This window comes from Lepidochelys olivacea, assembly GCF_965140295.1.
Source record: "Lepidochelys olivacea isolate rLepOli2 genome assembly, chromosome: 6".
NCBI classification, from domain to species: domain Eukaryota; kingdom Metazoa; phylum Chordata; order Testudines; family Cheloniidae; genus Lepidochelys; species Lepidochelys olivacea.
Window position 1 is genome coordinate 121630916 of NC_140416.1, and position 23960 is coordinate 121654875.

General features: G+C 44.5%; 1 protein-coding gene across 2 annotated transcripts in view; it reads left to right on the plus strand.

The window, feature by feature from the left end:
- The window catches only part of DDHD1 (DDHD domain containing 1), a 121954-nt gene that overhangs the window by 89330 nt on the left and 8664 nt on the right, over positions 1-23960 (plus strand). For both annotated transcript variants that reach the window (XM_084631389.1, XM_084631390.1), the window contains 2 exons: positions 11210-11285; positions 18134-18283. In XM_084631389.1, the coding sequence (XP_084487515.1) occupies positions 11210-11285; positions 18134-18283 (226 nt within the window). The remainder of the gene's footprint in view (positions 1-11209; positions 11286-18133; positions 18284-23960) is intronic.

The following is a 23960-nucleotide window of genomic DNA, read 5'->3' on the forward strand; positions in this document are numbered from 1 at the left end:
AGGGCAACAAAAATGATTAGGGGTCTAGAACACATGACTTATGAGAAGAGGCTGAGGGAGCTGGGATTGTTTAGTCTGCAGAAGAGAAGAATGAGGGGGGATTTGATAGCTGCTTTCAACTACCTGAAAGGGGGTTCCAAAGAGGATGGCTCTAGACTGTTCTCAATGGTAGCAGAGGACAGAACGAGGAGTAATGGTCTCAAGTTGCAGGGGGGGAGGTTTAGATTGGATATTAGGAAAAACTTTTTCACTATGAGGGTGGTGAAACACTGGAATGCATTACCTAGGGAGGTGGTAGAATCTCCTTCCTTAGAGGTTTTTAAGGTCAGGCTTGACAAAGCCCTGGCTGGGATGATTTAACTGGGAATTGGTCCTGCTTCGAGCAGGGGGTTGGACTAGATGACCTCCTGACATCCCTTCCAACCCTGATATTCTATGATTCTATGATTCCTCAATGTCTGGAGTGGCAGAGCTCTCTAGAAGCACAGGCAAGTCCTTAGGGCAGCAGCGGTCCTCCTCGACATCCCGCTCCAGCAGCGGGGAAGAATAGTCTGTCTTCTTCGGCAGCTCCAGCCCAACTAAGCTGTAGGGCCTCCCTTTTATATCCACTTCCTGTCTCACCTCTCAGCTTCTGATGGGGGCAGGCGTGGGTTTCCTGGCTCTGCAGCCCCAGGGGCAGGTTGTGGTCCCTCCTGGTCTATCTCTGAGGGAGGCCATGCCTCCTTGCTACAGGTCTGATCTTCGCTGGTGTGTCAGGAGGTGATTCTGCCTTGAAATTTATACATTGCCAGTTCTGTACATCTAAAAGTGGCTTATCTTCTAGGGATCCAGGATACTCTGGCCAATCACCTGTGCAGTCTGTTTATCAATCACCATGAGTGGGTCCTTCGCCCAGACATAGCAAGGTCCATTTTTAGGAACTCCACTGGTGGATCTATTTGCAACAAAAGACAACAGAAAATGTCGTTGCCAGGTTTGCTCCCGCATAGGCCACAGCCTGGATTTGTTGACACACACTTTTTTACTGCCATGGTCAAATGGACTCGTGTGTGCTTTTCCTCCCATTCCTCTCTTGCCCAAAGTTCTGTGCAAAATCAAGCAGGACACGGCTCATCTTATACTTATCGCCTCAGCAGGGCCCTGTCAACACTGACAGGGTTGTTAGAGTTTGAAAACCTATCCAAGATTCTGTTGAAAACAACTCTCTCAGAGTTGTTATCCCTCTCAATCAATCCTCCGCTGTCACTCCAACTAGACACAAACTTGATTTAGCAAAAACGCAGCCACCCCATCCATCTTAATCTACAGATGCTTCATGTGACAGTCTGGAGGCTTCATGGCTGACATCTGCAGGGGGGTCCTGCTTTAGAGGAGTTCAGGACTTGCTGCTAAATAGTAGAAAAGTAGGTAAATGAAAGAGGTTCTCCAACTAGTCCAGACTGAAAGGCGTTTCCCTCGTTCTTGCTGTTCAGCGTGTGTTGGACTATCTTCTGTTCCTAAAGCATCAATGGTTAGCAGTTAGTTCATTCAGCGTGCACCTAGTGATTTTCTCTGCCTTCCACCCACCTATTGATGGCCATTCACTTTTTTCCAACCTGTTGTTCATACGAGTTGAAAAAGGCCTGGACAAACTATTTCCACACATGTAGGATCCTGTTCCCCCATGGAGCTTGACTCTCTTGTCTTAGCAAAACTGATGGGTTCCCCTTTTGAACCTCCAGCATCCTACTTCCTATTGCACCTTTCTGTGGAGGATGCATCTTTTGTGACCATTACATCGGCTAGTAAAGGGGGGGAATGAGGGCATCAGTATCAGATCCTCCATATACTGTTTTCTACACAGTTTACCTTTGCCCTTACCCAAGGTTTCTTTCTTAGGTGGTTTCCAGTTTTCATATTAACCAAGCTATCTTCTTATTGACCTTCCCGAAACCTCATGGTTGTAAAGGTGAGGAGAGGCTTTGTGCTCTAGATGTTGGAAGAGCTTTAGCTTTTTGTCTGGACCAGACTATACCTTTTAGGTCTTTGATACAACTCTTGATCATGTGTGTGGACAGAATGAAGGGCTATCCAGTAAGGTGATCTTATCTTGGATAGCCAGTTGCATGCTGTTACATTACCAGTTGGCTAGTGTGATGCCTCCAGATAGAGCAGGGGTTCTCAAACTTCATTGCACCATGACCCCTTTCTGACAACAAAAATTACTTCACGACCCCAGGAGGGGGACTGAACCCAGAGGTCACCCGAGCCCCGCCACCTTGGGTGTGGGGCAGGGGGTCAAAGCCAAAGCCCTAGCTCCACCACATTGGGTGAGGGAGCCAAAGCCGAAGTCCAAGGGCTTCAGCTTTGGGCAGGGGGCCTGTAGCCTGAGCCCCACTGCCAGGGGCTGAAGCCCCTTCAGCCCCTGGTAGTGGAGGCTTAGGCTTGGCCTCGGGCCCCAGCAAGTCTAATGCCAGTCTTGGCGACCCCATTAAAATGGGGTCGTGACCCACTTTGGGGTCCCAACCCACAGTTTGAGAACTGCTAAGATAGAGCATTGGGTCATTCATCTTGGTTCCAACTAGCTTCTGCAGCCTTTCTGGCTCATGTCCCCCATATTAGGCACTTCCAAAGCAGCAGCTTGGTCATCACATCATACATTTGTCTGTCACTACGTAAACTCTCAACAGTGAGAGACAATTCCAGATTTGAACGAGTGCTCTACCAATACCTGTGCAAATAAACTCCGAGCCCACTATCGGTTTGGACTGCTTGTAGGTCACCTGTGGTGGAATGAACACAGGTAGTTGCCCTACGAAGAAGAAACAGTTACTAACTTTTCTATAACTGTTGTTCTTTGTGAAGTGTTGCGTATGTCCATTCCACAGTCCGCCGTCGTCCTCCTCTCTGCCGGAGTCTTTCCAGTAGGAAGGAACTGAGGAGGGGTGGGAGGGGCTCTGCCCTTTATGCCTGAACCCAGCGTGCGAGGCAGCAGAGGGCACTCATGCCACCCTGATGTTTACCACTAGGGGAAAAACTCTCTGACAACTGTGCGCTGGAATGCACATATACCTACAGTGGAATGGAGAAGTGCAACACATCTCAAAGAACAATAATTACGGAAGGATTAATAACCATTTCTTCTCTTCCAAACGCTGCCAATACGCCAAGCTTCACCAACTGGAGATGGGGCTTGGCAGGGCCATGTGCTGCTACTTATGCAGTTGCTGCTCCTTGGGATGCAATTACTTCTGCTTCGAGTGATGGTCCCTTCTTCCACTGAGGGTTATGCATGCGTGCCATGCATCCGGAGTCAGAGAATTTGAAAGTGTGTCCGTTGGTCTGCGCATGCACCCTGGCTTGCCCCATGCTTCCTTCTGAGGCGATAAAGGGCAGGGCAGAACAACCACATCTTCAATTCCTTCTGACCACTACATGGTCCGGATCGGAACTCTGTGCCCTTGTTTCTGAGGCACTTCTAAAAAAGATCGTTGTACGTGGTTTTAACAAGTTTTATAGTAGTTTTACCAGTTATATTTTTCTTTTAGTTTTAATAGTTAATAGTTTCAGCTTGTTTTTAGATAGATTTGGTGTTTCCACCTCCTTCCCCCATACCCTGGTGTGGGTACCGGATTATGCCCAGGACTCCAGGCTTCAAACTCTATGCCACCTGCCCGCAATCCTTCTTGGTCAGCGACGACCACCAGCTCTGTCTCTACTGCCTGGGAGAAGCTCACATCACAGCAAGGTGCAGTATTTGCCAATCCTTCCCCACCCACACCCAAGAAGGCTGGGCACTTCACCCTCAGAAGTATCTCATGGAGCTCTCCATGAGATCACACTCAGAACCAGGCTGGGGAACACCCTGCTCCCTGTACATTGGCCTCATTTAGCGAGGAGGATGCCTCCATCTACATCCTAATCTGGTGCCAGTGGAACCACCCCCACGGACCTTTTGGTAGGACCTAGTCAGGAGGTAAGGAAGCACTCCTATAAGCATGGGACTAAGTCTTTCTCCAAATCAAAGGAGATGGATGCTCCTTCTACCAGCTCAGCCCAAGGGGACAAAGTACATTCTAAATCCCACAGGTACAAGAAAAAGACCCATATACAATGGGATCCGGCAGTTCCAGTCACTGATCCTTTGGTACTGCCATCTCCAGCACCCCTGGAGATATGGGACCCTCCCGCACCAGGAAAGATCCCAAGGGCGGCATCAATGACTGGGAAAGTGAGAGTGCCTCTTACACAAGGGAGATCCAGAACCATTGCAGCACCCCAGGAGGTCTTTGCCTTCCCAGATCTGGAGTCACCCCCTCCATCCGGCTCTGCCACTTCCAGAGAGATTATATCTCCACCAAGAGTTGTGCCTCTGATAAAGGGTCCCTCACCGTCCACACTGATGCACTACACTCTTCCAGTACCACCATTAGAACTGGAATCCACCTTCTCCTCTTCTGACAAGTCAGAACCAGAAGGAGAATCACCGTGATCATACCACTCTTATGCACCATCACGGAGTCCACCATGTCCATGGCAGCATCTACCGCCGGAACCACCACAGAGCCACTGGTTCCCCATACTATGGGGACCCTCACAATCTCCATCAGATTTGGCCATAATACCTCTCCTCGGAACCTGCCCAATCCACGAGGGAACTGTCACCTTGAAGGATCCTTCAACAGGTATACAGCTCCAATGATGGAGGATGAATTTTTAGCCTGGTTCTGGCTCTTCAGCCAGAACCGGCAAGGTTCCCTTCCTTCTCTCCATATGAGGCGGTGGGTACATTAGACCCTTCCCCACCGGATGACTTTAGGCAATTCCAGGAGCTGTTAAAGAGACTCATGGGGAAATGCCAAAATCCTTTGGAGGAGAGCCATGATTCTTCTTCGAGTAGCGTCCCTGTGGGTGCTCCACTTTAGGGGCCTGCGTGCCCCCTGCACCTCTAATCGGAGATTTTTGTGAGCAGTGTCCCCTTGAGCCTGGCCATGTGCTCCCCCTCTCTGGTGGTCTGCCTCGAGGCTATTTAGCATTGCACGGTGAACTTCTTGGACCACGCTACGCTCCTTAGGAATCTACACTGTGGAACAGAAGCAAAGATATACCTCTCAACCACACCGCAGATCACAATCTTCTCAAATACTCACCATCTCTGTGCTGTTATGAGCCACAGTGTAAGAGGCCCAGGGCTCAAAAGTGAGAACAGTCTGCACCCCAGTCCATGACCTCTCAAACTGCCTCTTATAAGCACTTTGATGAGCTGGTCAGGGACCTGAACAATGATCCCTTACAGCATCAGCTGCCATCTATACACCTGACACGCCACTCAGAAGTCACCTTACCTTACTTCACAGCAGTTAGGACCAGCTCTAGAACAAAGAGAGTGATTTCTAGCCCTGAACTTACAGGGTGCCTTCTTCCATATCTCAATACAACCATCACACAGGAGATTTCCTACTGCTTACCTTTGGGGCAGGATCATTATAGGTATGCTCCACACAAGGTAGTCTCCAAGGTTCACTTCATTGTAGTAGCATACTAACCCCGGTATAGTGGCTGGACTTTATCAGCACCAGCCTGATGCAGTACAAGCGAGAGCACTCCTCTCACTACCCACATTCACCACCTTGGGACACATCTCCCTAATATGCTGGGGAGCTCACCTACACAACAACAAGGTTCAGGACAAATGGCCTTCCACAGAAATGACCTTCCATATCACTCTTTTGGGGCTAGGGGCTGTTAGGAGTGCCTGTGCACAAACTCTATATTTCATCAAAAACAACACACAAAGGTTATGATGGACTTAATGTGACCTGTATGTTTTGTATAAACTGCCAAGGAGCTTCCAGATCTCCCTCCCTCTGCAAGACAGCATTCAAACTTTGGAATTGATGCACCCATCACAATGTGCTCATCTCCGCTGTCTGTCTACAAGGGATACAGAATGGGATAACCAACAGTCTCAGTTGGAATTTTCTCACGACAATGAGTGTATACTGAATTCACAGGTGCTTCAAGATATAGCCATCCTTGGGGGAAACATTCACTGGCAGGTGCCCTCATCTTCCCAGACAGACAGGGCCCACTTGTATGTCTTTTCCCAGTTTCCTACCCTGTCCAAGATTCTGTTGAAAATTCAATGAAACAAAGCGAGAGTTATTGTGATTGCCCCTCTTGACGATGACAAGTCTGGCTCCCTTACCTGATGCAGATGGCAGTATGCCCTCCTGTTCCTCTGACGTCAGCCCATTCCTCACCCGCTCTTTCAAAACAATGGGCTGACCCTTCACCCTAACCCATGGGTCCTCCGCCTCCAGGCTTGGATCTTTCTTTGTTCCAAGGCTTAGAAGCAGAATGCACTGACAAGCTGAAACACATGTTGCAACACAACCACAAGTTGACCACTCCACATACCTATCTACAAAATGGAAACAACTCCAAGTTTGTACCATTCCAAACGGACAGACCCAACCCCTTTTTTCTCCCTCTGATTTTGCACTACATTTTAAACTCTCACTCAGCTCCCTTAAGGTACATCTCATGGCGAACATGGCTTCCCACTTAGAGTTTGCTCAACCACTAATGCATAGACTCTTTAAGGGCATTGGGACTCTCTTCCCCCATGTGACACCACCTTCTCCAGCCTGGGACTTTAAGCTAATTCTCAGGGATTGGACTAGATGTCCCTCTGAGTCCAGGGCAACTTGTTCTCTCTTACACCTGTCCATGACGACAGCATTTCTAATTGCCATCACCTCAGCTAGACACATAGGAGAAATAGCGGCCCTGATGGCACACCCTTCATTCACTGCCTTTGTCTTTAAAAAAATAAAACACACCTCTAAGGCCGTATCCCAAGTTTCTCCCTACTTTTTCTGCGCTTTCCATATGAATCAACAGATCCATCTCCCTGTTTTTTCCCAAAACCACATTGTGACAACTGGGAGACAATTGTGCATATACTAGATATTAGAAGGACGTTAGCATTCTACTTGGACAGGACTAAGGACTTAAGGAAATCCCCTAAACTCTTCCTTTCGTCCACAGAAAGATCCAAAAGCTCTGTGATATCTCCTCAAAGACTATCCAAATGGGTCTCTAGTTGCATTCGCTACTTGCTTCCGTCCATACACAGTCCATGAGATCAGTTCCTACCTCAATCACATTCCACAGAGATACCCCTATCTCCCCAATCTATAGAGCAATGATTGGGGCCTCTGTTCATACTTTTGCAGAACATTATGCGATCACTGAAGATTTGGCCGCTGACACCATCTTTGACTCCACAGTACTCTCTGTAGTAAAAGACTCCGCTCTGAAGTCCCAGCCTCCAGTGGTGGGTACTGCTCTGGAGTCACCTAAAGTGGAGCACGCATAGGGATACTACTCGAAGAAGAAGAAGTTACTCACCTTGTGCAGTAATGATGGTTCTTTGAGATGTGTGTCCCTATAGGTGCTCCACAACCCGTTGTCCTCCCCTCTACTTCGGAGTTCTCTAAAGGGCTCTGTGGTAGAGAAGGAAGTGAGGGGGGTTCGCCTGTGCAGTGCTAAATAGCCTTGAGGCAGACCACGAGGAAGGGAGAGCACATGCACGGGCTTAACGGGACACTGCTACCAAAAATCTCCGATTAGAGGTGCAGGGGTAGACAGACACCTAAAGTGGAGCACCCATAGGAACACACATCTCGAAGAACCATCGTTACGGCACAAGATGAGTAACTTCCTCTTCCCAGCACAAGATTCTGGATATCATTCATATCTTGGGACTGGCGAGAATGGAATTGCCTTGATGTTCCAGCCAAAGACTCTGAATATCTTTTCTCCCACCCACCTCCAAATTCCCTTGTAGTCCTGGCTGCTGCTGAAAGAGCCAAACAGCAATCCTCAATGTACATTAGCAGATGAGGAAGGGAAGCATCTAGATCTTCGAGGATGTAAAATATTCTCATCTTCTAGCCTTTAATTCAGGATTGCAAATTATCAGGCATTGTTAGCCAAATATGATCTTCTGAATTATAGTAAATTCGATGAGTTTGCTAATAGTCTTCCACAACAAGATTGTGCTTGTTTTCAAGCATTGTTGATGAAGGGAAACTCATGACCAGAACTGCCGTCCAGTCAACAGAAGATGCAGCAGATACCTCCTCCAGGGCCATCGCTACAGCGATAGTCATGTGTGGAGTCTTGGCTCCATTCTTCTGGTTTTCTTAGGAAGGTCCAAAACACCACTGAGGGACCTCCCTTTTGACAAATCCCATCTTTTTAACCAGAAGACAGACAAATCACTACAGACACGAAAGGACTCTAGGGCTGCTCTTCATTTGTTAGGCATTTACACTCCTGCCCTGAAACAAAAATTCCAGCTCTACTCATCCACCCAGTGCCACAGGTCTCCTCAGTTTTATCCGCAGTGACCTTATGAGCCCCCAAGGAAATATCAAAACTCATCAAGTCTCATCCTCATCTTTTTGAGAGGCCACCTGGCAGTGATTTGTCTATACCACCATCCAGTAGAAGGTTACTCTGTCTTTACACACTTTACACTCGGGACAGGCCATCTCCATCAAGAGAATCTCTAAATGGATTTCAGGTTGCATTAAAGTCTGCTACCAGCTGTCGGGCCTACCTCCCCCTACAGGGTTGCGGGCTCACTCCACGAGAGCTCAGGCTTCAACCACAGCCTCCCTTCAGGACATGCCACTCGTGGACTTATGTAGAGCAGCCATGTGGAGTTTGTCCACACCTTTGCAGCACACTACACCTTAAAGCAGGACTTGACGGTGGATGCCTCCTTCAGCATGGCAGATCTCCGGACAACCATTCCATCCTTATCCTTGCCACCCTCCTCCAACTTAGGTGGGATGATTTAATTGGGGATCCGTCCTGCTTTGAGCGGGGGGTTGGACTAGATGACCTCCTGAGGTCCCTTCCAACCCTGATATTCTATGATTCTGTGATACTGCTTGATAATCACACTCGGTGGAATATAATAGGGACCATCACTCAAAGAAGAGAAAGTTACTTACCTTTAACTGGAGGTTCTTAGAGGTGTGTGGTCCCTATCTGTATTCCACATTCCACTCACCCTCCCTTCTGCTGCGGGTTAGTGAAATTCACCATGAAGAAGGAACTGAAGACGAAGTTCTGCCCCACCCTTTATCGCCTCAGACAGAAACACGAGGCGAGCCAGGGCACAAGCGCAGACCAGCAGATGCTACTTTCAAATTCTCCAACTCTGGACGCATGGTGTGCATGTGTAATCCTCAATGGAATACAGATAGGGGCCACACACCTCAAAGTACTTACCTGTAACTGGAGACCATCTTATCGTTTGCTGCCTACCTTTACCTGCTGCCATCTTTCAGCCTGAAACTTTAATACTGCGTTGTCTCACAACCAGCATGTATCTTGGTAAATGGGACCTCGACAGCTGCGGTGTGTAGGTGTTGGTAGGAGGCCTTCAACAGCAGGGAGACCCTGCAGGTGACCGTGACAGAGCATTGGTGGTGACCTCACTTTCACACCCCAAATACTCAGGGCTCTTATGCAGCATTGGGAAGGGCATCTTCCAGACTCCTTTGGGGTATAAGGCAGAGGCAGGGGGATCCTGCAAGAAGTGATGGAAGCTTTAAATTAGCTCCTCTCAACAAAAGCCAATGGTGGCTCTGGAAAATAGTTCTTTCCCTTTCCGCCCTGGTACCTGGCTTACCAACATTTGTGCCTTTGAATTTCTGTAGAGGAGCAAGACAAGGTGGGTGAGGTAATATCTTCTATTGGACCAATTTCTGTTGGTGAGAGAGACAAGCTTTCAAGCCACACAGAGCTCTTCTTCAGGTCCAGCACAGGACCTGGGACCAACATGGCTACAACAACACTATATAGAGAGGAACAAGACTTTCACTGTGCCAGACGTGCAGCTCAGTTCCATCACCCACTGTGAAGTGCTAGCAGCTGTTCTCTCTTAACATGCAGACTCAACTGAGAGAAATATGAAGAAACCTCCTCAGCATCCCAAAACACGTGGAGGAAGGATAACCTCTTAGACGTCATTAGGATCCGACCAGTGAAACACATCACCATTGCCATACTCTTGCCCCAGATGCCTAGCCATTCACAGAAATATTTCAAGCTTGATCCTCATTAATCTTAATGTTACACAACATATGCATTTATAAATGAATACAGCCATCTTTAAATTTTATTAATGCAGTTCAGTATGAATCTAATATGTATGTTTCTGTAAAACATACAATTACATTCTGTAACTTCAGGATTTCAAAGTTTATAATCTTCCTAAAGTAATATTGGGCTTGTGAAAATTTTTGTTCCCGGAGTAGTTTGATTTTTTCTGTTGATTGTATTCTTAAATGTTTTAAATTGTACTTACCTATGTAATGTTCTATAAGTGGCATGTGTGATTACAGCATATGGTACATCTCAATATGTAATGGGTGGAGATAAATATTCAGTTTCTTTGCTATGACCCTGGGTCATACTCTTGAACACATGTGGACTGTTGAAAATGCTGCTTTTCAGTAAGCTCCAGTCCCCAAAACCCATTTTTTGCTAGTTAGACTGATACACAGCAGAATAGGTATGTTCTACATTTTATTCATAAAACACACTTTGAAAATTGAATAAAATCATTTCTTTGATTCTGTAAAGAATTTGTAATACTACTGTTCTGCTGTGGATTGAGCAAAGCTGGCGGGCATGATAGCCGCCTTACGTTCATGCAAAACAAGGGAACAGTTAAAGGCCCCTGTGATAGCTGAAGCAGTGGACTAGACTGCATTCAAATACAGGCAGTGGCTGGGCCAGGCAGTCCAAGAGGTTTCTTGGGGTCTGATAAACACAGGAATGAGGGATTGTTTTGATTGTAGCTGTGAACTGGGGGGAGGAAAGGAGAGAAGCAGCAAAACAACCACAGAAGCAGATAGAGAAGGAAGCCAAGACACAATCAGGGATGCATGTATTGGGTAAAGTTCTGGCTGAGAAAGGGTTGGGACGGTGAGCGAAGAAACTGTCTCCTGCTGCTTGATTCCTGCTGCGCTCAGGGAATAGAACTTTGTATGTTCTTTGTTAATAAATAGGACTGCATCAAACAAATATGCGACTCCTACATCCGTTCCTTCTCCTAACAGAAAGAGCCCATACAACCTCAAAAATTGGCTAACTGCTTTTTGTACACACCATGCCTAATGAAGACACCCCTTTTTTCTAGGTTGAGAGAGATAGAAGAAAGGTTACATGAATTAAAGGCATCAACAATATCGAAAACACCTGCCTTAAAATTTAAGGTATGTATGTTCAGAGGATTTTTATTGAATGAATAAACATTTATTGTATTTACTATAAAAGTTTGCTTTCAATACACTCTACCCAAGCTGCTTTTTCTGCTTGTACTAACATAATTTTTAGATATTATTTTTTAATATTTGCATATGTATATAAAAGGATTAATATAAATTCATATATTTATTTGGGTCTTTAATTTAAAATTAATCATATATATTTATATCTAAAATATATATTATATATTATTTATATGAATTATATTAATATTACATGTTTGTTTATACCACATGTGGTGGTAAAATCCATTTTGTAAATTTGCATTTATCATGCACCTTTTGACAGTCTCACCTCTACTCTGCCCACTAATCCATCTTGCCCTGGGACTGCTTCTAACATGCCAAACCTCTGAACAGCTTCAAACCTGGCTGAACTTCCTCCAAATGTGGAATTTTCCCCCAGATTACACTGGCCTGCTGAGACACACAACAAGCTGTTTTTAGTGATAGGTTTAGGTTGATATTTTATAAGCCAATAGAGCCAATTACTGGCGCTTTATGCCATTGGAAAGAGGAGATTCCCAGCTTTCCAACTGGTTGCACAAGACTTGCTAATTTATAGTCCTATAATGTCTTTAGATATTGGACCTTAAAATATGACCTTATGTAATAAAGAAAATTAGCTCATTTTTCAGAGTTTTTAAAATTATCATTTTTTTTTCCTCCTTCTGATGTCACTGCTTTTGTACTCATGGGCCCAGATTTTTAAAGGTATTTAGGCATTGCTGTGCTCAGCGATGCAATATGTAGCAAATTTAGTAGCCTAAATCTAATTTTCGAAAGGGATTTAGACACTTAAGAGACTAAATCCCATCGACTGTTGCTTTAAGTTCCTGAATCAGTGAGGTGTTGAGTCATTGAGCACAGCAGTGCCTAAATAGCTTTAAGAATCTGGGCCTTAGTAACTAAAGTCAATATCAGCTGATAGAAAAACGGAAAAATTACTTACTAGTAATTCAGTTTGTCCTAACCCTCTTCTCTTCACCATCATTTAAAAAAACATAATCTACATCATGCTATTATCTCTGCCGGTTGGGAAACAGGAGATAGACTGATACCCTTCACCCCTCAATTCTTTACAAAGACTTGTTGTTCATCTACTTGCATTCAGTCTGAACGTTTTCAGAACAAGAGCCCTAAGAAAGGGCACGAAGCAAGGGAAGTAGGATGGGGAAAGAGGAGAGAACTATGACAAACCAAATTACTCATAAGTAATTTTCCCTTGTCATACATCCTCTCTCTTCCTCATCCTGCTGAATTTTCCATAGACTGTTAAATAGTCTATCAAAGGGTTTTATACTGGTGCCTATCACTGTAGTTTCTGAGTACCTTCATTCTGATGGAGAGCAGTTCAAGAGGAGGGGAGAGGCTTACCTTAAATATGAGAGCAAGATGCTTCTACTAAAGGAAGATTTCACAGGATGCTTCCACTGAAGGACAACTTCACAGCGACATATTAGTCCAGCTGGTTGTATGTGACTGACGTGGCGACAAGTAACTGCTGTGTAGATATCATCCACCAAAGTCTTGGCTCGTTCTACCCAGACAGGGCGATTCCTTTAATAACGCTCTAGTTTAACCATGAGTTACTGGTCTTGTTGCGGTATTTGCTGAATAAAATTCTTTGGCTGTCCAAAGAAGACAGGCAGGCAATCAGAGTAGATGGTCATAGTGGTCACATCTGGCTTTCGTATATGATTGAATGGGCCTGTACTACATTAATTGAAAAATGTGGCCACTGCTGCTTTATTGCCCAGAGTTCCTAAGATCAGGGAAAGTCTCTAGTCCTACTTAAGTGAGAGTTAAATGCCTGCTTGATCTTGAGCAAATAGACACATTTCTCTGTCAAGACAAGTTCAGGAAGAAATCCAGAAGCTACATTGCCTGGTGATTAATGGGAAAGGAAGTGGTGCATATAACTGCTCCTTCTGGCAGGGGGGGAAAACGAAGATTTGGAGGGTCTTTGGTCAGTGCCCCAACTCATCATCCCAGTCAAGGTGGTGGCCACCAAAATAGGATCTTTGGAGTTAAGGACTTTAAATTTCCTCCCCACTGATAGCCCTAATGAGGGATTCACTAAAACTCTCAGGGCTAGGAATGGTAGGCCTCACTGAGGGGACCAGGAGTTGAATGCCAGAACTCTACTAGTATCTCACCAGACATGTAAAGTTTAGGGATGCAGTCTCGTTTTGGCCTTGTCTGTGGGACAACAGCTGTGGAAAAGGAGGAAAAGGCTAAAGAAGAATTCTATGTGTTTCTTATCTGAAGAATGTAAAAATGCTGGGAAAGCTAGCCGTGCTGTGGCATTGGGGCATGTCAGTTGTCATTTTTGCTTCAGTGGTCAAAGATAACAGCATGATAGAAGGATTTTCCTTTAAGAAGTGGAAAAGAGGAGGGACATACCACAATTACTTCCTGACCCCAAAGCTGGTGATTAGTTTATTTAACTCTGCGTTTGTCAATACAGTTACCCAAGCTATTTCAAGATTCTGTGGCACTTTTCACAAAGATTCTTAAGGTCAGATAACCCTGGTTCCCTGGGGAAATTTCAACATATTAGAACTCAACTTTTGTATAGCAGCATCCTCTATCCAAAGATGTCAATGGTGTTGAAAAGACACTGATGAATTACTAGGAGTACAACTGAAATGCAGCCATATCTGAGAGAAAAGGAGGTCTTCAGACTTCTTGTAGCAACGCTCTGTAGCAATTCGGAACAGAACTGCCTAGTTAAATTCCCCATGTAATACTAGTCTGCTAGCTTCGTCCCTTCATTTCTTGTCCTCAAAAGTTTCATGGTGTTTCTGGTGCAGTTAAAGGGCTATGGGCTACACTCTAGAGGTGGCTGCAGTTTCGTGCTCAGCTGAAGTATTTCCTCGGTCAGTAAAGTTCTTTGCAATACTTCTGGATGAAAGACAATATATAAACATATGATGCAGTTATCTTCATTGGCCTCCCATTTTAATTTCACCTGTAAATATCCCCAGGTGTCCCCTTCATTTTGCACACATTCTCTCATTGAAAGGTGCATTGTCACACATTCATTTTCTCATTCAGCTGCTCTTCTAGTCTGGAAGAATTACACAAAGTCTTGAATGGTATTGTTGGTGATTTAAGTTTTGATGCTAAAGTAGCTTAGCTCTGCTTCTTGTGTATCATTCCTCCCCAGTAATTCAGTTTGTCTTCTGAATCATAGCTGTCGTCATAATCTATCTTTGGAAGGCAACATTAAAAATAAACATTGCTTCTGTTATTAAACTGTGCCATTGACAACTTGCTGCTGTATTTCATACAAATAGGTAATATTCCCCGCCGCTGCTTCAACATCTGGCCTATCCAAATGAATGCTACCTAGTTTTTAAAGACACTGGCCTCCTGACCTCAATAGATCATCATATGGTAACTTGCCAAATAAACAACATGCTTGATAATGCCGAGAGTCTAATGGCTTCAGTTCCTCAGTTTGAAGGAATTCATTTCTGAAAGGCTCTCTTTTGATTCTGTGGAGATTCACTTTTTGGTATTAATCCGAACCATTACATGGGATACACAATACCCACCTGCAGAAGTAAAGAAACAGATTGATAGAGCCAGAAGAGTTCCCAGAAGTTACCTACTACAGGACAGGCCTAACAAAGAAAATAACAGAACGCCACTAGCCGTCACCTTCAGCCCCCAACTAAAACCCCTCCAACGCATTATTAAGGATCTACAACCTATCCTAAAGGATGACCCAACACTCTCACAAATCTTGGGAGACAGGCCAGTCCTTGCCTACAGACAGCCCCGCAACCTGAAGCAAATACTCACCAACAACCACATACCACACAACAGAACCACTAACCCAGGAACTTATCCTTGCAACAAAGCCCGTTGCCAACTGTGCCCACATATCTATTCAGGGGACACCATCACAGGGCCTAATAACATCAGCCACACTATCAGAGGCTCGTTCACCTGCACATCCACCAATGTGATATATGCCATCATGTGCCAGCAATGCCCCTCTGCCATGTACATTGGTCAAACTGGACAGTCTCTACGTAAAAGAATAAATGGACACAAATCAGATGTCAAGAATTATAACATTCATAAACCAGTCGGAGAACACTTCAATCTCTCTGGTCACGCGATCACAGACATGAAGGTCGCTATCTTAAAACAAAAAAACTTCAAATCCAGACTCCAGCGAGAAACTGCTGAATTGGAATTCATTTGCAAATTGGATACTATTAATTTAGGCTTAAATAGAGACTTGGAGTGGCTAAGTCATTATGCAAGGTAGCCTGTTTCCTCTTGTTTTTTCCTACCCCCCCCCAGATGTTCTGGTTTAACTTGGATTTTAACTTGAAGAGTGGTCAGTTTGGATGAGCTATTACCAGCAGGAGAGTGAGTTTGTGTGTGTATGGGGGTGGGGGGGATGTGAGAACCTGGATTTATGCAGGAAATAGCCCAGCTTGATTGTCATGCACATTGTGTAAAGAGTTGTCACTTTGGATGGGCTATCACCAGCAGGAGAGTGAATTTGTGTGGGGGGGTGGAGGGTGAGAAAACCTGGATTTGTGCTGGAAATCACTTTAGATAAGCTATTACCAGCAGGACAGTGGGGTGGGAATAGGTATTGTTTCATATTCTCTGTGTATATATAAAGCCTGCTGCAGTTTCCACGATATGCATCTGAGGAAGTGAGCTGTAGCTCACGAAAGCTTATGCTCTAATAAATTGGTTAGTCTCTAAGGTGCCACAAGTCCTCCTTTTCTTTTTGCGAATACAGACTAACACGGCTGTTACTCTGAAACTCTACAGTTGATTAAGTCTTGAATCTACAAGTCTAACCTAGCCGGGACACCACATCAAAAGACTTCTTCATATAGGAGAATATATAGTAAAGAACACTGACCCAAGAAGGAAACCCTTGTCCACCTGGACATTGTCAGTGATGAATTATCAATGGGCCTGAAGGAACAGGAAAAACCCTCCTGTGTCTTGTAATCACTGGATCCATTTACCTTTTCAAATACTTGTCTAGTCTGCATTTCACCTAAGCTGAGTTTACTGAAAACTCCTTTTTAAGTATCAGCTATCAAGTATCAGATGGCAGTCACAGCAGCTTTCATGATACCCCTTTCTGAAACAGGAATTGCGCAGACCCTGAATGCAGGTGTGTCAGATTGGCAGGGTTGAAGCTTACCTGCATGATTTAAAGGATTATGCAATGATGATCTTCCTGCATTTAATGGTCACCATATTTTTATTGTTGCTATTGAAGATAAAATGAAGTTTTCAGTCAATTAGGAAAATACAGGATTCTGTGCAAAGCTTGGTTATAAAAGAGAAGACCTGCTCTGTAATTGCTCTGGAGCGGTAATATAGATGATGTTTTGTGGCTTGCAAGATGGCTGGCGTTGCTGTAGAAATAAAGTCCTTATATTAAAATGGAGTTTGAAAAGAACATCCCTGTTGAAGAGAGAATCTTGTTCTGAAGTGTGTTACCAAGGCCAATTTAGAGGAGGAAGAATTTCTTAAGCAGTACTGAAGTCTGGTGAATGAAATGGACCATTATTTCCTCTGTCTTGCTCCGTATGCTGCCTGACATGTAACAGTTGCTTCAAGAATCCAAGAATTCAGCATATTCACTTAATAAAAATGCAGCCGTTTCTTTTGTCCACTAAATGATATTGCCCTAGTAATTATTCTGTTGTAATGAACTGCCAGATATCGGGAAAGTTACAATGAAGTTCTGATGATAATAGAATGAATTTTTCTGATAAGAAAATATACTAAAGGTTGAAAAGTAATTTTGACTTGTGAAAATATATTTGACTACAGAGTTTTACATTTGATGTTTCTAGGGGACTGGAAGTCTGAGGATTGGTAATGGGATACGAAGCCATTCACCTCTAGGTCAATGTTGAATCCCGGCCCAGGTTGGTAGTGACCAAAAGTCGTTACCACTGATGCATGTTCAGTGACCTATGTCAGACAAGTTAGTGGTCTCAGCCCAGTTCTCAGGGGACAGGTTTGCAAGTTTAAATTGTCAGTGGAGACTGAACTAACCTCTCAATGTCAGAGGCAGTCCCTCCAGAACCAGATTGCAGTAGATTGGGTCCATATGAGGGGAGCTTGCAAAACTACCACTGTACTGTACCTATTCTGGATGTAACGGTTCGCAGTCCTTGTCATACTGGCGTCTTTTTCACAAGTACCAAATCATTCACTCAACCTAAGATGTTTCTAAGAGGTTGTGCATAACACTGGTGTGTGCGTGTGTGTGTGTACTACAGATGTAACGTAGGTAGTTTTTGATTTTCAATATAACTTGCTTTTCTGCTTCCTTGATGGTCTATGTATCAGAAACAGCCACAGAGCACTTCTTTAAAGTGAAGTTAAGTAGTTGTGGTAAGCTTCCTGCAATTTCATGAGAAATCAGACTTCAGCATTACGAACTTCATAATTTTTCTTTAATATCCTCCAAAATCAGCTCCCTCACCCCACCCCCTATAACACTTGTATGCCTCCTTCAGTAGAGGTATCATACTGAACTGAGACAGTGTTTGTAACTTTCCAAAGTTTGTCTTACATTGTGCAGTAACATGTAAATTTCTTATCACGTTTAAGGGAGATGGAAAGTTTACCTGTATTGTATTGTGGACTTCTTCACTTTTACTACTAGTACTTAATAATGTGTTTCTGAAGTCCCTCTGTTGAGACATTGAGATTTAAACCAAACCCCGCAGTATGTTAGAAAGCTACATTTTCTCCAGCTATTAATATAAAATGAAATGTCTCCTTAGGTTGAGAATTTCTTCTGTATGGGATCTCCATTAGCAGTATTTTTGGCATTGCGTGGCATCCGTCCAGGAAACAGTGGAAGTCAAGATCACATTCTGCCCAGAACTATTTGTAACCGGTTGCTAAACATTTTTCATCCAACAGATCCAGTGGTGAGTTTTTATTGCAGTTACAAGCTTTTACCTCAAGAGTATTTTTAAATAAAGTCTGCTGAAGGACAATAAAAGATAATATGTAAGAAGTGATCTTCAAAGTACTTACATCAACATAGGTATGTTTCTGCATGCAACATGGTTTTGCAGAACAGCTTGCTGCCAGTCATCTTCCAGTGTCTTGGGTTTTGTAATTGCAAAATAAATTATCACTAGAAAATGCAATAATGTCCTATACAGTACTTATCCTTCCTTTGGAAATAGTTTACTCCGTAACAGAGTGATTTTTTTATGCATAATTTGAACACTACTAAATCACTAATCACTAATGATTAGTTGTGGTAGAATTCGATTTCAATTGATAAAGGTTAGGTAAATGTTGATTTCAGCTGACAGTGAAATTGACGAAAAAAAATATAGTCAATAGCAACATATCTGCATGGATTGGGTGTCACTGGCCTTGCATCCTCCCCTGCATCTTGGGCCCCTGGACTATGTGGGGAACCCACTGTAACCCCACTATCAGTGCTGCCCTAACTCCATCCCTTCCCCCTTTCATTTCTAGCAACTGTAAAAATTAAAAAAAAAATTAAAAATAGAAAACCTCTTAAACATAAATATTAATTGTCAAAAGTAGAAAAAAATTGACTACTGCCAAGCCTACTAATGATATAATGTTGCATTCACAAAGAAGCTGCACTTTCCAGTTAAAAACTTGGAGACTTCTGTGATAAAACTTCTATTTCTACATCATTATAGTGTTACTAGCAGTTTTTTAGCTTTGCCTGGCGCCAAATATCATCTGACTGCAATGGAGCTTCGCTGATTTACATCCTCTTAAGGATTTGTCCCAACATCTCTAACTTGCCAGACGACACTAAAATGCCTAGTGGAATTTGTACTAAGAGGTCAATCAGATTGTAATTGACTGACCCTCTCACAAATTGAAACATTCTTTCAAGGTAGCCTATTTTCAAGGTAGCCTATTTCCCCTTATTTTTTTCTACCCCCCCTCCCCAACGTTCTGGTTAAACTTGGATTTATGCTGGAAATGGCCCACCTTGATTATCATGCACATTGTAAGGAGAGTGGTCAGTTTGGATGAGCTATTGCCAGCAGGAGAGTGAGTTTGTGTGTGTATGGGGGTGGGGGGGTGAGAAAATCTGTATTTGTGCTGGAAATGGCCCACCTTGATTATCATGCACATTGTAGGGAGAGTGGTTGCTTTGGATAAGCTATTACCAGCAGGAGAGTGAGTTTTTGTGTGTTTTTTTTTTTTTTTTTTTTTTTTTTTGAAAAAAAAAGGGGGTGGGGGGGTGAGAAAACCAGTATTTGTGCTGGAAGTGGCCCACCTTGATTTTCATACACATTGTGAGGAGAGTGGTCACTTTGGATGGGCTATTACCAGCAGGAGAGTGAGTTTGTGTGGGGGCGGAGGGTGAGAAAACCTGGATTTGTACTGGAAATGGCCCAACTTGATGATCACTTTAGATAAGCTATTACCAGCAGGAGAGTGGGGTGGGAGGAGGTATTGTTTCATGGTCTCTGTGTATATAATGTCTTCTGCAGTTTCCACGGTATGCATCCGATGAAGTGAGGTGTAGCTCACGAAAGCTCATGCTCAAATAAATTGGTTAGTCTCTAAGGTGCCACAAGTACTCCTATTCTTTACATGGACTCGGAAGATCATAGAATCATAGAATATCAGGGTTGGAAGGGACCTCAGGAGGTCATCTAGTCCAACCCCCTGCTCAAAGCAGGACCAATCCCCAATTAAATCATCCCAGCCAGGGCTTTGTCAAGCCTGACCTTAAAAACTTCTAAGGAAGGAGATTCTACCACCTCCCTAGGTAACGCATTCCAGTGTTTCACCACCCTCCTAGTGAAAAAGTTTTTCCTAATATCCAACCTAAACCTCCCCCACTGCAACTTGAGACCATTACTCCTTGTCCTGTCCTCTGCTACCACTGAGAATAGTCTAGAACCATCCTCTCTGGAACCACCTCTCAGGTAGTTGAAAGCAGCTATCAAATCCCCCCTCATTCTTCTCTTCTGCAAACTAAACAATCCCAGTTCCCTCAGCCTCTCCTCATAAGTCATGTGTTCCAGACCCCTAATCATTTTTGTTGCCCTTCGCTGGATTCTCTCCAATTTATCCACATCCTTCTTGTAGTGTGGGGCCCAAAACTGGACACAGTACTCCAGATGAGGCCTCACCAATGTCGAATAGAGGGGGATGATCACGTCCCTCGATCTGCTCACTATGCCCCTACTTATACATCCCAAAATGCCATTGGCCTTCTTGGCAACAAGGGCACACTGCTGACTCATATCCAGCTTCTCGTCCACTGTCACCCCTAGGTCCTTTTCCGCAGAACTGCTGCCTAGCCATTCGGTCCCTAGTCTGTAGCTGTGCATTGGGTTCTTCCGTCCTAAGTGCAGGACCCTGCACTTATCCTTATTGAACCTCATCAGATTTCTTTTGGCCCAATCCTCCAATTTGTCTAGGTCCCTCTGTATCCTATCCCTGCCCTCCAGCGTATCTACCACTCCTCCCAGTTTTGTATCATCCGCAAATTTGCTGAGACTGCAATCCACACCATCCTCCAGATCATTTATGAAGATATTGAACAAAACCGGCCCCAGGACCGACCCCTGGGGCACTCCACTTGACACCGGCTGTCAACTAGACATGGAGCCATTGATCACTACCCGTTGAGCCTGACAATCTAGCCAACTTTCTATCCACCTTATAGTGCATTCATCCAGCCCATACTTCTTTAACTTACTGACAAGAATACTGTGGGAGACCGTGTCAAAAGCTTTGCTAAAGTCAAGAAACAATACATCCACTGCTTTCCTTCATCCACAGAACCAGTAATCTCATCATAGAAGGTGATTAGATTCGTCAGGCATGACCTTCCCTTGGTGAATCCATGCTGACTGTTCCTGATCACTTTCCTCTCATGTAAGTGCTTCAGGATTGATTCCTTGAGGACCTGCTCCATGATTTTTCTGGGGACTGAGGTGAGGCTGACTGGCCTGTAGTTCCCAGGATCCTCCTTCTTCCCTTTTTTAAAGATTGGCACTACATTAGCCTTTTTCCAGTCATCTGGGACTTCCCCCGTTCGCCACGAGTTTTCAAAGATAATGGCCAATGGCTCTGCAATCACAGCCGCCAATTCCTTTAGCACTCTCAGTTGCAACTCATCCGGCCCCATGGACTTGTGCACGTCCAGCTTCTCTAAATAGTCCCTAACCACCTCTTTCTCCACAGAGGGCTGGCCATCTATTCCCCATGTTGTGATGCCCAGCGCAGCAGTCTGGGAGCTGTCCTTGTTAGTGAAGACAGAAGCAAAAAAAGCATTGAGCACATTAGCTTTTTCCACATCCTCTGTCACTAGGTTGCCTCCCTCATTCAGTAAGGGGCCCACACTTTCCTTGGCTTTTTTCTTGTTGCCAACATACCTGAAGAAACGCTTCTTGTTACTCTTGACATCTCTTGCTAGCTGCAGCTCCAGGTGCGATTTGGCCCTCCTGATTTCATTCCTACATGCCCGAGCAATATTTTTATACTCTTCCCTGGTCATATGTCCAACTTTCCACTTCTTGTAAGCTTCTTTTTTATGTTTAAGATCCGCTAAGATTTCACCGTTAAGCCAAGCTGGTCGCCTGCCATATTTACTATTCTTTCGACTCATCGGGATGGTTTGTCCCTGTAACCTCAACAGGGATTCCTTGAAATACAGCCAGCTCTCCTGGACTCCTTTCCCTTTCATGTTAGTCCCCCAGGGGATCCTACCCATCCGTTGCCTGAGGGAGTCGAAGTCTGCTTTCCTGAAGTCCAGGGTCCATATCCTGCTGCTTACCTTTCTTCCCTATGTCAGGATCCTGAACTCAACCAACTCATGGTCACTGCCTCCCAGATTCCCGTCCACTTTTGCTTCCCCCACTAATTCTTCCCTGTTTGTAAGCAGCTGGTCAAGAAAAGCTCCCCCCCAGTTGGCTCGTCTGGCACTTGCACCAGGAAATTGTCCCCTACGCTTTCCAAAAACTTCCTAGATTGTCTATGCACTGCTGTATTGCTCTCCCAGCAGATATCAGGAAAATTAAAGTCACCCATGAGAACTAGGGCGTGCAATCTAGTAGCTTCTGCGAGTTGCCGGAAGAAAGCCTCATCCACCTCATCCCCCTGGTCCGGTGATCTATAGCAGATTCCCACCACTACATCACTCTTGTTGCTCACACTTCTAAACTTAATCCAGAGACACTCAGGTTTTTCTGCAGTTTCGTACCGGAGCTCTGAGCAGTCATACTGCTCAGATGCAAAATACTTTCCTACCTTATGAAAACAAAGAAAACTGAAAGGGTCATGCTGAATGTAATTCCTTAATGAAAATCAATATGATCACAGATCAATAGGTAATGACTTTTGAAAATTAGCCTTTGATCCATATGCAATAAGTGAGCTATTTATTAAGACAATCTGAAAATTCCAATGTATATTTCCGCTGGCATGCAAAAGTACAATTTCAGTTGGAGAGAAAAGGTGGGTGAGGTGATATCTTTTATTGGACCAACTTCTGTTCGTGAGAGAAACCAGCTTTCGAGCTACACAGAGCTCTTCTTCAGGGCTGGGAAAGGTACTCAGTGTCACAGCTAAATAAGAGATTGAACAGATTATTTAGCATAAGTGGTTAACCCATATTCTAAGAGACCATTCAAGGTGAATTGGCCCGTTAATTCCCCTGTAGTCATAGGACAAAAAGGGTGCAGTGTCCTTGTAGAGAAGTAGATCACATCATGTAATGGGCCAGCCAAATACCCAAGAGAACCTGCTTCAATACAGAAATAAACCCCCCTCCTACTGCACACCCCTGGTTGTCACCTACCACCCCATCCTGGAATCCATATGGGGTTATCATCAAACTACAATCCAGACTCAATGACCCCATCCTGAATGAAATCTTTCCTGAACCCATTTTTCTGACCTTCAAACAACCCCCTCCCCTCCAACCTCTCCAAGCTCATCATCAGAAGCAAGCTCCCCACAGACCAGGACACACCAACTCAAAGCAGCACCAGACCCTGCCAGAACAGATGCAAAACTTGCAGACATAGCTCCCCTGCTACAATGATCTACGCCCCCCACAACACGCCTTTCAAGATCCAGAAGTCCCACAACGTGTAGTGTACCTCATTGTCACAGGGTCCACTTACAAGGTTCACCTCTCCTGGCTTCTCTGGGGATTAGCTCCTTCCAGGTGCTGTGCTTTCCTCTGGCAGTCTCTCCACCTGTATCTGCAACTCCAGGTGCTCCTTCTTCATGACTTGGCCCTCCAGCCAGGTCACTATATGTGTTTCTCCTTCCTGGGTACGAGTCTTCCTTCAGCAATCCTAGGCAGTCTTCCACTCACTGCCTTATAGCTGTGACGCTCTGAGGACAGGTCTACACTACAAATTTACATCAGCGCAGCTGCACCGATGCAGAAAGCTCTCCCGTCGGCTTAATAACTGAAACTCTACAGGGGGGATTACAGTAGTCATAACTACGTTGCTTAGGGGTATGGATTTTTCACACCCCTGAGCGACAACGTAGTTATACCAAAGTAAATATGTAATGCACATCAAGCCTCTATGTGCCTTGAAAGCTTGTTTCTCCCCCAACAGAAGTTGG